Source organism: Poecilia reticulata, chromosome 18, assembly GCF_904066995.2.
Source record: "Poecilia reticulata chromosome 18, P_reticulata-male-v2, whole genome shotgun sequence".
Lineage (NCBI taxonomy): Eukaryota > Metazoa > Chordata > Actinopteri > Cyprinodontiformes > Poeciliidae > Poecilia > Poecilia reticulata.
The window spans coordinates 29,267,297-29,280,153 of NC_088847.1; the positions used below are offsets into that span (position 1 = coordinate 29,267,297).

General features: G+C 36.9%; 2 protein-coding genes across 2 annotated transcripts; both read right to left on the minus strand.

Moving 5' to 3' along the window:
* Positions 1 to 466: 466 nt before the first annotated feature.
* LOC145548504 (uncharacterized) lies at positions 467 to 7,722 on the minus strand. The gene is made up of 2 exons (XM_081598988.1): positions 7,027 to 7,722; positions 467 to 3,024 (listed from the first exon to the last, which is right to left on the minus strand). Exons 1-2 carry the CDS (start codon positions 7,196 to 7,198, stop codon positions 1,490 to 1,492), a joined length of 1,707 nt encoding a protein of 568 aa, XP_081455114.1. The 5' UTR covers positions 7,199 to 7,722; the 3' UTR covers positions 467 to 1,489.
* A 2,302-nt stretch (positions 7,723 to 10,024) lies between these two features.
* LOC145548507 (uncharacterized) lies at positions 10,025 to 12,247 on the minus strand. The gene is made up of 2 exons (XM_081598991.1): positions 11,908 to 12,247; positions 10,025 to 10,661 (listed from the first exon to the last, which is right to left on the minus strand). The coding sequence occupies exons 1-2, from the start codon at positions 12,062 to 12,064 to the stop codon at positions 10,033 to 10,035; spliced, it is 786 nt and encodes a 261-aa protein (XP_081455117.1). The 5' UTR covers positions 12,065 to 12,247; the 3' UTR covers positions 10,025 to 10,032.
* Positions 12,248 to 12,857: the final 610 nt, after the last annotated feature.

Below are 12,857 nucleotides of genomic sequence, written 5' to 3' on the forward strand. Positions count from 1 at the left end.
AAACACCGACTACCCTGACCCCTGTGGTAAATCTGGTCTAGAACCAGCCTCCAAACCTAACTCCTTATTTATATCAATGTTTTTGGTAATACTCTGTAAAATACCAGAATGTTCACATAACTTTTATACTTTTGGCTGTCTGAGGACATATTTTGAATATTAAATCAGGTGTTATGATCAGTTACTCAGTACTTCAGTAGTTTACCAAATACTTCAAAAGAAAATACACAGGAAGAACATTGTTCCAGCAGGGAATATTAAATAAATAGTAAAGCTCAGGGTTTATTATTCTATCTATTAAGCGTTTAAAAATGAATATTTTCCTCGGTTAAATTAAAATTCATTGCAATTCATTAAAATTCATGCCAAGTTAAGGAGGAAGAGATGAGCTCTGCTGCTGTATATATAAACGTTTTCTTGATTTAATGTTTTCTACTAAACAGAAAAAAGAAAAAGACCATCAGTATCATCAGTATAATAATTTATTACCTAAAAATTATATTAAAAGTTTAAATTATTTTTCTATCTAAAATTCAATCCATATCATCAATACATTTTCTAAGCAGAAAAACCATTAAAACCATGTCAAATTAAGACATCCATTTCCCCAAATCATTGAAATAAAAATAGTCTAAATCTGAAAGCAGTCAAACCCTGCAATTACTCCACTTCCAAACAGCAGGTTACTAAGAATCTTACTTGAGGTTCACATTGTGCCATCAAACCTGTGTGAGTTCTCATGTGAACTGTTACATTTCTTTTGAGTGAAACCTTTTCTACAGAACCTACAACAGAAAGGCTTCTAACCCATGTGAATCTTCTTGTGATGAAGTAAACTGGATCTACACAAAACATTTTCCTGGCTTTTCACTAAGGGTGCACCGATTACAGTTTTTGTTTTAGGACGCTCTAATAGTCACACCTCTCAACAGAGAGCAGAAGAGAGCAGTGGATGAGGTCAATAAAATTGGGGGATCAGACCAGCTTCACATGCAAGAATCAGCTGATCTCCCACAACTAAGGAAAATGTATATTAATCAGCTGACTTATAAATCAGTGCACCGCTACTTCTCACATGTGTGAATTCTGATGTGAGAAGATAAATAGTATTTTTGAGTGAATGTTTTTCCACAGGTCCCACATGAGAAAGGTTTCTTACCAGTGTGAGTTCCCATGTGAAGATTTAAAAAATTTTTATAAGAAAAACTTTTTCCACAGGTCCCACATGAGAAAGGTTTCTCACCTGTGTGAGTTTTCATGTGAGCAGCGAAGCTATTTTATAAGTGAAAATATTTCCACAGATCTCACATGAGAAAGGTTTCTCACCAGTGTGAGTTCCCATGTGAATATTTAAACTGTGTTTATAAGAGAACTTTTTTCCACAGGTCCCACATGAGAAAGGTTTCTCACCTGTGCGAGTTCTCATGTGGTCAACTAAGTTAGATTTATACAAGAAATTTCTTCCACAAGTGCCACAAGAAATGGTCTTCTAACCCGTGTGAACTCCCAAGTGAGCAGTTAATCTTTTTTTACAAGTGAAACTTTTTTCACAGCTCTCACATGAAAAAGGTTTCTCACCAGTGTGAGTTCGCATGTGAATAATTAAATTGTGTTTATAAGATAACTTTTTTCCACAGGTCCCACATGGGAAAGATTTCTCACCTGTGTGAGTTCGCATGTGAATAATTAAATTGTGTTTATAAGATAACTTTTTTCCACAGGTCCCACATGGGAAAGGTTTCTCACCTGTGTGAGTTATCACGTGAGCAGCTAAGCTATTTTTATAAGTAAAACTTTTTTCACAGATCTCACAGGAGAAAGGTTTCTCACCAGTGTGAGTTCTCATGTGAAGATTTAAACTGCGTTTATAAGAGAACTTTTTTCCACAGGTCCCACATGAGAAAGGTTTCTCACCCGTGTGAGTTCTCATGTGGTCAACTAATTTAGATTTATACAAGAAATTTCTTCCACAAGTGACACAAGAAATAGTGTTCTGACCCGTGTGAAATCTCATGTGAGCAGTTAATCTTTTTTTAAGAGTGAAACATTTTCCACAAGTCCCACAAGAGAAAGGCTTCACACCTGTGTGAATTTTCATGTGATCAAGTAACTGACAGTTAGACACAAAACTTTTCCCACAGGTTGTGCATGTGTAAGGCCTCTTGTCCGAGTGAATTCTCATGTGTTTGTTTAAAGTGCCGTTTTGATGGAAACTTTTTCCACAAGCTGCACATGTGAACGGTGTTTCCCCTGTATGAATTCTCATGTGATCAATTAATCGACAATTGTGAGAGTAATGTTTTCCACAGGTGGAACATGTGAAAGGTGTCTTAGCCGTGTGAGTTGTCATGTGTGTCATTAAGGAATTATTTCGAGAAAAGGTTTTGTCACAAATTTTACAAAAATATAGTTTTTGGTTTGGGTGAATTTTCTTGTGTGTTTTTTGTTTTGAAGTCTCAGTTTTGCCTTTCTGTTTGTTCACCAAAATGTCGTCAGTCTCCTGTTTCAGCACAAGCTGCTCTTCATCCTGACTGATGCAGAGTTGCTTCTCTTCCTCTTTGAACTGTTGATGTTCTGGTTCCTCTTGCTCCCGTTTTATCTGCAGAGGTTCTGGTTCATCTTGCTCCCATTTTATCTGCAGAGGTTCTGGTTCCTCTTGCTCCCATTTTATTTGCAGAGGTTCTGGTTCTTCTTGTTCCTGTTTTATCTGCAGAGGTTCTGGTTCTTCTTGTTCCTGTTTTATCTGCAGAGGTTCTGGTTCCTCTTGCTCCCGTTTCATCTGCAGAGGTTCTGGTTCCTCTTGCTCCCGTTTTATCTGCAAAGGTTCTGGTTCCTCTTGCTCCCGTTTCATCTGCAGAGGTTCTGGTTCCTCTTGCTCCCGTTTTATCTGCAAAGGTTCTGGTTCCTCTTGCTCCCGTTTCATCTGCAGAGGTTCTGGATCTTCCTGATGTAAAGTGGAGTTTTCCGGGTTGCTGGGCTCATTCAGAACCTCCTCCTCTTTACTCATGCAGCTTTGTGGGAGATCTGGACAAAAAGACAAATCAAAAGCTTCAAAATGTGAGTCAATAAACCCTTCACTTTAATTAAAAACTCAAATAAAAAGTCCTCATCAAACATGTGGGCCTCCATAAAAAAATAACATCTTTGCCATTGTTCGTCTCTCGGACCAATTTTTATTTACCTTATTTGAATTTTACAATGTCTGCATGTGGTTAATAATTTTACCAGCGATAAAACTGCAGTGACAGCAAGTGTGCCAACATTTGGAAATATGCCGACATTAACTCCTCTTAAAGATTTGCTTCTTGCAAACTGGGACTTTTCCCCATATTCTATGACCACTGCACACTGTGACTGCAGGAGGCGCTGTTGCAGCTTTATAGTTTGCTATACTTATGGACACAGACAATGATTGCGCTTATATAATGGGAGCACACTGTAACTTGCAGTAAAATGCTAAATATTTCGACCAAACCGTCTCAAAGTCTCTTCTTCCTAAGTTACTTTCTGACCATTAGTATTATGACATTACTTGGCATTATTTGGAGAGAAGAGAGGATTAGCAGGAATCGCTGCCAGGAATCTTGGGCCCCCTGACAAAAAATTTGATTGGGCCCCTCGTGATCAAATTTGCAGTAAAAGCTACTGTAATTGTAACAGCTACTGTTACAATGTTTTGAGTCTATTTGACCCATAAAAAGCGTCACAATTTTAAAGGCTTGCATCTGCCTTGCTTTCTTTGGTTCATTACTTAGGTTGCTTAATGTTTTTCTGTTAGTTTTAGATACATAAATGTCTCTCCCCATGAGCAACAGTCAAAAGCACCGTGCAACCACACATAAAGCAATCCAGACTTCTCAAAAATGCTAAGTAGTTGCATTTTTTTCAAGCTGCAGTACATAAAATTAATTTAAAAAAATGTTTTCTCCACATTTGTTAACACTGTAACGATGTCGTAGCAGTTTGTTATGAGACAGATAATCTGTGAAAACAATCAATATCCTCCACCTCCTTCCTGAATTACTATTACTGGTTAAAGTAATGCACTGTTCTGACCAAAACAACAAATCAGGACCAGTAGGACGCTCTTAGCACTGTTCATTCACTCACTGCTAAATGTGCTAATGGAGAAACAACTTATCATTATAAGAAACCGTTTATCTGCCGTCATTGGTAGTTATGCTAACTAAACTGAGCATCCACAGTTTGAATCTGCACAGCTCTGTGCTATGCTAGAAGCAGCATAGCACAAATCAAGAGGGAAGGAGGATGAGCAGCACCACATGAGATTGTGATTGACAGCACTAAAACTCTCCTGCCACTGACTGGTTGTTTCCAACACTGGAAACTGGAAATAGATTTTTCACAGATTACCTCTCATACCATGCCGTCACAACATAATGACAGTTTTAACAAATATGTGAAAAAAATATTGATATAAAAGTGACATACTGCAGTTTTAATTTCACTCAGGAGAGGACGGGTCAGGAAGGATATGGGATGGGTTAGAGCTGCTGCTGACTGACTCATCTGTTAAGTGGTAAAAGGTACAAACAAGTTAAATATATGAATATTTTGGTAATTTATTTTCCTTAATTCATTAAATGCTAGTGAAAAGGAGGCAAACAGTAGTCTGTAGCTAAGATAACTATGCTAAATGGTTGATAATCTCACAGAGTCTACCCACCTTTCAGAGAAAAACTGGGTTATAAATTAACACTCTTGACTTTTTCTCTCCCTCTTTTTTTTGAAAACCCGATTTTATAACTTTTCTTGGCAGCATAGCAACTGCCACAATCGTTCGTGTCTTTCACTGACTGCTGCCAACAGCTTCACTCTAAAGCGCTCCAAGCAGGAACGAACCATTTAATGGAGGTAGGGGGGTTCAGGGCAAATATGGATGTGTGTTTTTTGATCTGGGAGTGGGAACATTACATATTTACTGCTAAAAACAATCTTTTAAAATACAATCTGATTAATTTTGTAATTGACAGGGCCCCCGAGTTTTAATTTTTTTTATTTCTATGAACAAAAATAAATAATTAATATTGTAGAAGGCCCCCTGTTGGTCAGGGCCCCTAGAAAAAAATCCACGAAGCAGCGAGACCACGAAAGGTGAACCGCCTTATAGCGAGGGATCACTGTATAACTCTACCAACAAAAAGTCTCTCAGAATAATATACATGGCATCATAAAATCAAAAATATGAATTTTTGCTAGTATCTGTTTAACAACCCTGGTTATTCTTCTGTTAACCTAATTCATTTGTTTGTTATCGACTTTTGCTCAATTAAATTTTTTACATATACATTGCAAATTGTAGTTTTATTATAGTTGATCATGATGTTTTTCATGTCTCATTTCCTTTGTTCCTCCTGTTATTGATGGAGTTATATAGATATTATTTATAACGTATGAAAGTATTGTGTGTCATTTAATTAGCTGTACATGCTTAAGAAAATGAAAAAAATATGTTTAAGATAATTTATATTTTATCTTTTAATGGCAGAAGATAAATCCTCTTCCATCTTTTGCCAGTAATGCCAAAATTAATAGTAAATAATAAAGATGTAATGGCAATCTGATTCAGTAATTATATTAGTTGTGTTACCACCCCACGCCACTAAAGGCAGTAGCAGGCCCGAAAAGATGCGACTAAGGAGCAGATATAGAAGTACACTGAAAACTACAGAATTTGTTAAAAACTGAGTTGCGCTTCAGTAAATAAGAGAGAAGTTCAAATACTTTCTGAAAGTGAAACTCCTTAATAAAGATGAAGATGATATTACAGATTTAAAAAGAAAAATAAAAACGGAAGGCTGCGCGTAGCACCCATCAACCTCGTTAGCTGCCCTGACTAATGCATAAAGACACTACGAAGTAGAAATCTAAGTATTTTGAAACCACTGATAATAAAAGACCAAAATTTTTGTAATATCTAATAAACACTTTGATCAGACATGACCTACTTCAAGACTTTATAATGGCAAAGAGAACAGGCAATAGCAACACGGACCAACGACATGAACGACATTTGCAGCGAATGCATATGCAACATAAACCTGGGAGTAGTGATGACCTCTGACCTGAACCTTCAAAGCCACATAAAGACAGTCACAAAGTCGGCCTTCTATCACCTGAAGAACATCTCCAGGATTAGAGAACTGATGTCTCAGTGCGATCTAGAGAAACTCATCCATGCGTTTATCTTTAGCCGCATTGATTACTGCAACAGCTTCTTCACAGGTCTGACTAACAAATCAATCAAACAATTGCAGCTGATCCAGATGCTGCTGCTGCTGTTCTGACTAAAACCAGGAAGATGAAGCACAAAACACCAGTTAGTCCCTACACTGGCTCCTTGTAGCTCAGAGAATAGACTATAAATAAAAAATAATGTTAGTTTATAAATTACTGAACGGTTTAGCACCACAATACATTAACAATCTGTTATTACTCTACCAACCTTCTAGACCCCTCAGATCTTCTGGTTCTGGTTCTACTCTGCATCCCCAGAACCAGAACCAAAGGAGAAGCAGCATTCAGTTTTATGCACCACAGATTTGGAACAAACTTTCAGAAAACTGTAAACCAGCTGAAACACTGAGTGCCTTTAAATCTCAACTTAAAACCCACCTGTTTAGAGTTGCTTATGGCTAAATAAGGTTTAGAGTCCCAGTTGACGGCGTTTCAACTAAAGTTCCAAAAAGCTAGAAAAAGGGTGCAGGTTTTAATCATTTTACTCATTTTTTTATTTGACTGCTTATTACTCTGTTTTTGTTTTTAATGATGTAAAGCACTTTGAAATGCCTTGCTGCTGAAATGTGCTATACAAATAAAAATTGATCAACTGATAGGTTGACATATGCAACATCTACATAGGAATTATCTACATGCAACATAGACATCTACACATGACTTCTACTTATTTATGACACAAACCGAATCTCATATCCATGAGGCGTCTATTCTTTTATTATGTCTATGGGCTCATCGGTATCAGTAAAACCTGAAGGTGTTTCGTACCTATTCGGTGTAAGACGATCTTCGGTATCCGGGTGAAATCCAGCGGTCTGCGCTGATCCTCCATCTCTTCTTCGATCTTGACGTTGATTTCTTTCAACTCTGTGAATGTTTCTTCAGCAGGAGTTTCCTGCTCGTTGATAAACTCTCTCTCAGACATTTTTATTAAAAACATTCACATATTTAGCTAAACTTCAAACCCGTTTTCACACAACCATCTAACAAGAGAAAAGCTAAGAGTATCCCGTGTTCTTTGTTTTTATATTTTGTGTGTTTCACTTCAGTGGCTTTACTGAAGAAACAGGAAATAATTTTTAGTTCCGCTTTGAATTTTCTGCTGCGAGTCTCCTCTTTTATTGATGGGTTTATTGTTAGTGGAAATTTAGAAAATAGTTTCATTAGTTATATGTGTAACCTGTGACTCTTTTTGTATGGTGGTAAAACATAATGCTTGCAAACTGCTTGATAACTCAAGACCAAGTACAAGTAGGGAGGGAGTGTTTAGTTAGAACCACAGGTGTCAAACTCCAGTCCTCAAGGGCCGCTGTCCTCCAGTTTTTAGATGTGCCAGAGGTACAAAACGCTGGAATGAAATGGCTTAATTACCTCCTCCTAGTGTAGTTCGGTTCTCCAGAGCCTTAATGACCTGATTATTCTATTCAGGTGTGGTGCAGCAGAGGCACATCTAAAAGTTGCAGGACACCGACCCTTGAGGACTGGAGTTTGACACCCAGTCTGGGAAAAAAAAGGAAAAGAAAAAGCACTGATAATATTGTTAGGTTGTTCTTGTAATATTGAGTAAAGTGCTGATTGAGTGAAAATTACGTATATCTCCTTGGTAGCTAAGAGTGATAGCTCATTAGAGTAAACTCCTTCTTATTCATTTATTTTTTCCCATTATTATTAATTCATTTTACTACCTCAGTTCATATGAGAGAAGCACAGTATTAAATAATTACACATAAACTAATGTTTTAAAAAGCTTCATTTGCTATGTTTTTATATATAATGTTTATATTAAACTTTTAATGTTTAATAAAAAAGCTTTTTATCAGATATAATTGTGTGGTGCCCCCTACTGACAACAACCTGCTACTACACCAACATTGTTCCAGCTAAAACTGCTGTTGTAGAAATCAGTGGCTCAGCTATTTTTCTACAATCTGTGCTGAATTCATTCCAATGGATTTCAAACATTCATATGCTGGAGTATGTTTAAACAGTCACATTCAATAACATGTAATATGAAGTTTATTTCAGTGGTTCAGTCAGTTCAGTGAGTGAAAATGAGTTTTAAGCACATCATTTAAATTTCCCAGCTTTAAAATTTATATATTTGTTGTCTCTTTTTACATAGAGACATTGCATATAAGTATGACAATAACCATAAAAATTATGGTGCTGCACCTTTAGCTGCTCCATCTTCCATGAATCTGCACAAGTGACTCTTTTGCTCACTGATTTAATCAAATGATGAAATATTGCTCTGGTTTATGTTGTTTAATTCTTTTTCCAAGTATCGCCATGGAAAAACTCCGACTACCCTGACCCCTGTGGTAAATCTGGTCTAGAACCAGCCTCCAAACCTAACTCCTTATTTATATCAATGTTTTGGTAATACTCTGTAAAATACCAGAATGTTCACATAACTTTTATACTTTTGGCTGTCCGAAGAAACATTTTGAATATTAAATCAGGTGTTATGATCAGTTACTCAGTACTTCAGTAGTTTACCAAATACGTCAAAAGAAAATACACAGGAAGAACATTGTTCCAGCAGGGAATATTAAATAAATAGAATAATAATCCCTGAGCTTTACTATCTGTTAAGTGTTTATTGAAAAATGAATATTTTCCTCGGTTAAATTAAAATTCATTGCAATTCATCAAAATTCATGCTAAGTTAAGGAGGAAGAGATGAGCTCTGCTGCTGTATATATAGACGTTTTCCTGATTAATGTTTTCTACTAAACAGAAAAAAGAAAAAGACCATCAGTATCATCAGTATAATTTATTACCTAAAAATTATATTAAAAGTTTAAATTATTTTTCTATCTAAAATTCAATCCATATCATCAATACATTTTCTAAGAAAAACCATTAAAACCATGTCAAATAAATGCATCCATTTCCCCAAATCATTGAAATAAAATAAATAAGTACAAAGCATAAACACACAATAAAGATTCCAAAATTTTAGAAGTCTAAATCTGAAAGCAGTCAAACCCTGCAATTACTCCACTTCCAAACAGCAGGTTACCAAGAATCTTACTTGAGGTTCACATTGTGCCATCAAACCTGTGTGAGTTCTCATGTGAACTGTTACATTTCTTTTGAGTGAAACCTTTTCTACAGGACCTACAACAGAAAGGCTTCTAACCCGTGTGAATCTTCTTGTGATGAAGTAAACTGGATCTACACAAAACATTTTCCTGGCTTTTCACTAAGGGTGCACCGATTGCAGTTTTTGTTTTGGGGCGCTCGAATAGTTAAACCGCTCAACGGAGAGCAGAAGAGAGCAGTGGATGAGGTCAATAAAATTGGGGGATCAGACCAGCTTCACATGCAAGAATCAGCTGATCTCCCAAAATTAAGGAAAACATATATTAATTAGCTGACTTATAAATCAGTGCACCGCTACTTCTCACATGTGTAAAGAAGCGATGTGAGAAGTTAAATGGGATTTTTGAGTGACTTTTTTTCCACAGATCTCACAAGAGAAGGGCTTCTCACCTGTGTGAATTCTCTTGTGCCTAACCAAGTCAGGTTTCCTCCGGAAACTTTTCCCACAGGTCTCACAAGAGAAAGGCTTCTCACCAGTGTGAATTGTCATGTGATCAAGTAAGTGAGATCTAGATACAAAGCTTTTTGCACAGGTTGTGCACGTGTAAGGCCTCTCACCCGAGTGTGTTTTTATGTGTCTGTTTAAAGTGCTGGTTTGATGGAAAGTTTTTCCACAAGCTGCACATGTGAAGGGTTTCTCAGGCGTGTGAGTTGTCATGTGTGTTGTCAAGGAATAATTTCGAGAAAAGGTTTATCACAAATTTTACAAGAATATCGTTTTTGGTTTGGGTGAGCTTCCTTGTGCTTTTTTTGTTTTGAAGTCTCAGCTGTGCCTTTCTGTTTGTTCACCAAAATGTCATCAGTCTCTTGTTTCAGCACAAGCTGCTCTTCATCCTGACTGATGCAGAGTTGCTTCTCTTCCTCTGTGATCTGTTGATGTTTTGGTTCCTCTTGCTCCCGTTCCAACAGCGGAGGTTCTGGTTCCTCTTTCTCCCGTTCCAACAGCGGAGGTTCTGGTTCCTCTTTCTCCCGTTCCAACAGCGGAGGTTCTGGTTCCTCTTTCTCCCGTTCCAACAGCGGAGGTTCTGGTTCCTCTTGCTCCCGTTCCAAATGCGGAGGTTCTGGTTCCTCTTGCTCCCGTTCCAAATGCGGAGGTTCTGGTTCCTCTTGCTCCCGTTCCAACAGCGGAGGTTCTGGTTCCTCTAGCTCCCGTTCCAACAGCGGAGGTTCTGGTTCCTCTTGCTCCTGTTTCATCTGCAGAGGTTCTGGTTCCTCCTGATGTAAAGTGGAGTTTTCCTGGTTGCTGGGCTCGTTCAGAACCTCCTCCTCTTTACTCAAGCAGCTTGTTGGGAGATCTGGACAAAAAGACAAAACAAAAGCTTCAAAATGTGAGTCAATGAACCCTTCACAATAATTAAAAACTACAATAAAATTAGTCTTCAGTGAACATGTGCACGTCCATGAATATATAAAAATATTGCCATATTTAGTCTTTTGGAGCAATTCTTATTTACCTTACGTTAATAGATTAAATAATTTTCATCTTATTTTGTCCTATACAACTCTATCAACAAAAAGTCTCATAATATTAAACATGGCATCATAAAAACAAGAATATTAATTTTTGCTATTATCTGTTTAACAACACTGGTTTTTTCTCTGTTCTTAACTGATTTGTTTATTGACTTTTGTTGAATTAAATTTCTCTTACATTGCAAATTATAGTTTTATTATAGTTGATCAAATTTCTCATGTCTCATTTCCTTTGTTCCTCCTGTTATTGATGGAGTTATATAGATATTATTTATAAAGTATGAAAGTATTGTCATTTAATTAGCTGCACATGATTAAGAAAATGAAATATAGTTTGATAAGATAAAATATAAATTATCTTTTACTGGCAAAAATGCCAGTAATTAATCTTACGGGAATGTTTTACTATTAATTTCGTAATGCCGAAATTAATAGTAAATAATAAAGACGTCGTTGTATTATGATTTAGTAATTATATTAGTTGTGTTACCACCCCACGCCACTAGAGGCAGTAGCAGGCCCGAAATGATGCGAATAAGGAACAGATTTAGAAGTACACTGAAAACTACAATATTTGTTAAAAACTGAGTTCCGCTTCAGTAAATGAGAGAGAAGTTCAAATACTTTCTGAAAGTGAAACTCCTTCCCAAATATATTAGATTTAAAAAGAAAAAAAACGGAAGGCTGCGCGTAGCACCATCAACCTCGTTAGCTGCCCTGACTAATGCATAAAGACAATACGAAGTAGAAATCTAAGTATTTTGAAACCACTGATATTAAAAGACCAACATTTTTGTAATATCTAATAAACACTTTGATCAGACATGACCTACTTCAAGACTTTATAATGGCAAAGAGAACAGGCAATAGCAACACGGACCAACGACATGAACGACAACATAGAAATATATAACAGACATATGCAACATCTACATGCAACATAGAGCAACGACATCTACCAATGACACATAACAACAACATAGAGCAACCTCATATCCATGAGGCGTCTATTCTTTTATTATCTCTATGGGCTCATCGGTATCAGTAAAACCTGAAGGTGTTTCGTACCTATTCGGTGTAAGACGGTCTTCGGTATCCGGGTGAAATCCAGCGGTCTGCGCTGATCCTCCATCTCTTCTTCGATCTTGACGTTGATTTCTTTCAACTCTGTGAATGTTTCTTCAGCAGGAGTTTCCTGCTCGTTGATAAACTCTCTCTCAGACATTTTTATTTAAAACATTCACATATTTAGCTAAACTTCAAACCCGTTTTCACACAACCGACTGACAAAAGAAAAGCTAAGAGTATCCCGTGTTCTTTGTTTTTATCTTTTGTGTGTTTCACTTCAGTGGCTTTACTGAAGAAACAGGAAATAACTTTTAGTTCCGCTTTGAATTTTCTGCTGCGAGTCTCCTCTTTTATTGATGGGTTTATTGTTAGTGGAAATTTAGAAAATAGTTTCATTAGTTATATGTGTAACCTGTGACTGTTTTTGTATGGTGGTAAAACATAATGCTTGCAAACTGCTTGATAACTCAAGACCAAGTACAAGTAGGGAGGGAGTGTTTAGTTAGAACCACAGGTGTCAAACTCCAGTCCTCAAGGGCCGCTGTCCTCCAGTTTTTAGATGTGCCAGAGGTACAAAACGCTGGAATGAAATGGCTTAATTACCTCCTCCTAGTGTAGTTCGGTTCTCCAGAGCCTTAATGACCTGATTATTCTATTCAGGTGTGGTGCAGCAGAGGCACATCTAAAAGTTGCAGGACACCGACCCTTGAGGACTGGAGTTTGACACCCAGTCTGGGAAAAAAAGGAAAAGAAAAAGCACTGAGAATATTGTTAGGTTGTTCTTGCAATATTGAATAAAGTGCTGATTGAGTGAAAATTACGTATGACTCCTTGGTAGCTAAGAGTGATAGCTCATTAGAGTAAACTCCTTCTTATTCATTTATTTTTTCCCATTATTATTAATTTATTTTACTACCTGAGTTCATATGAGAGAAGCACAGTATTAAATA

Coding starts and splice junctions, on each gene's coding strand:
- LOC145548504 (XM_081598988.1), bottom strand. CDS start 7,198: ATGTTTTTAATAAAAATGTCTGAGAGAGAGTTTATCAACGAGCAGGAA. Junction 3,025..7,026: donor GATCGTCTTACACCGAATAG/GTACGAAACACC, acceptor CTTTTTGTCCAG/ATCTCCCACAAAGCTGCATG.
- LOC145548507 (XM_081598991.1), bottom strand. CDS start 12,064: ATGTCTGAGAGAGAGTTTATCAACGAGCAGGAAACTCCTGCTGAAGAA. Junction 10,662..11,907: donor GACCGTCTTACACCGAATAG/GTACGAAACACC, acceptor CTTTTTGTCCAG/ATCTCCCAACAAGCTGCTTG.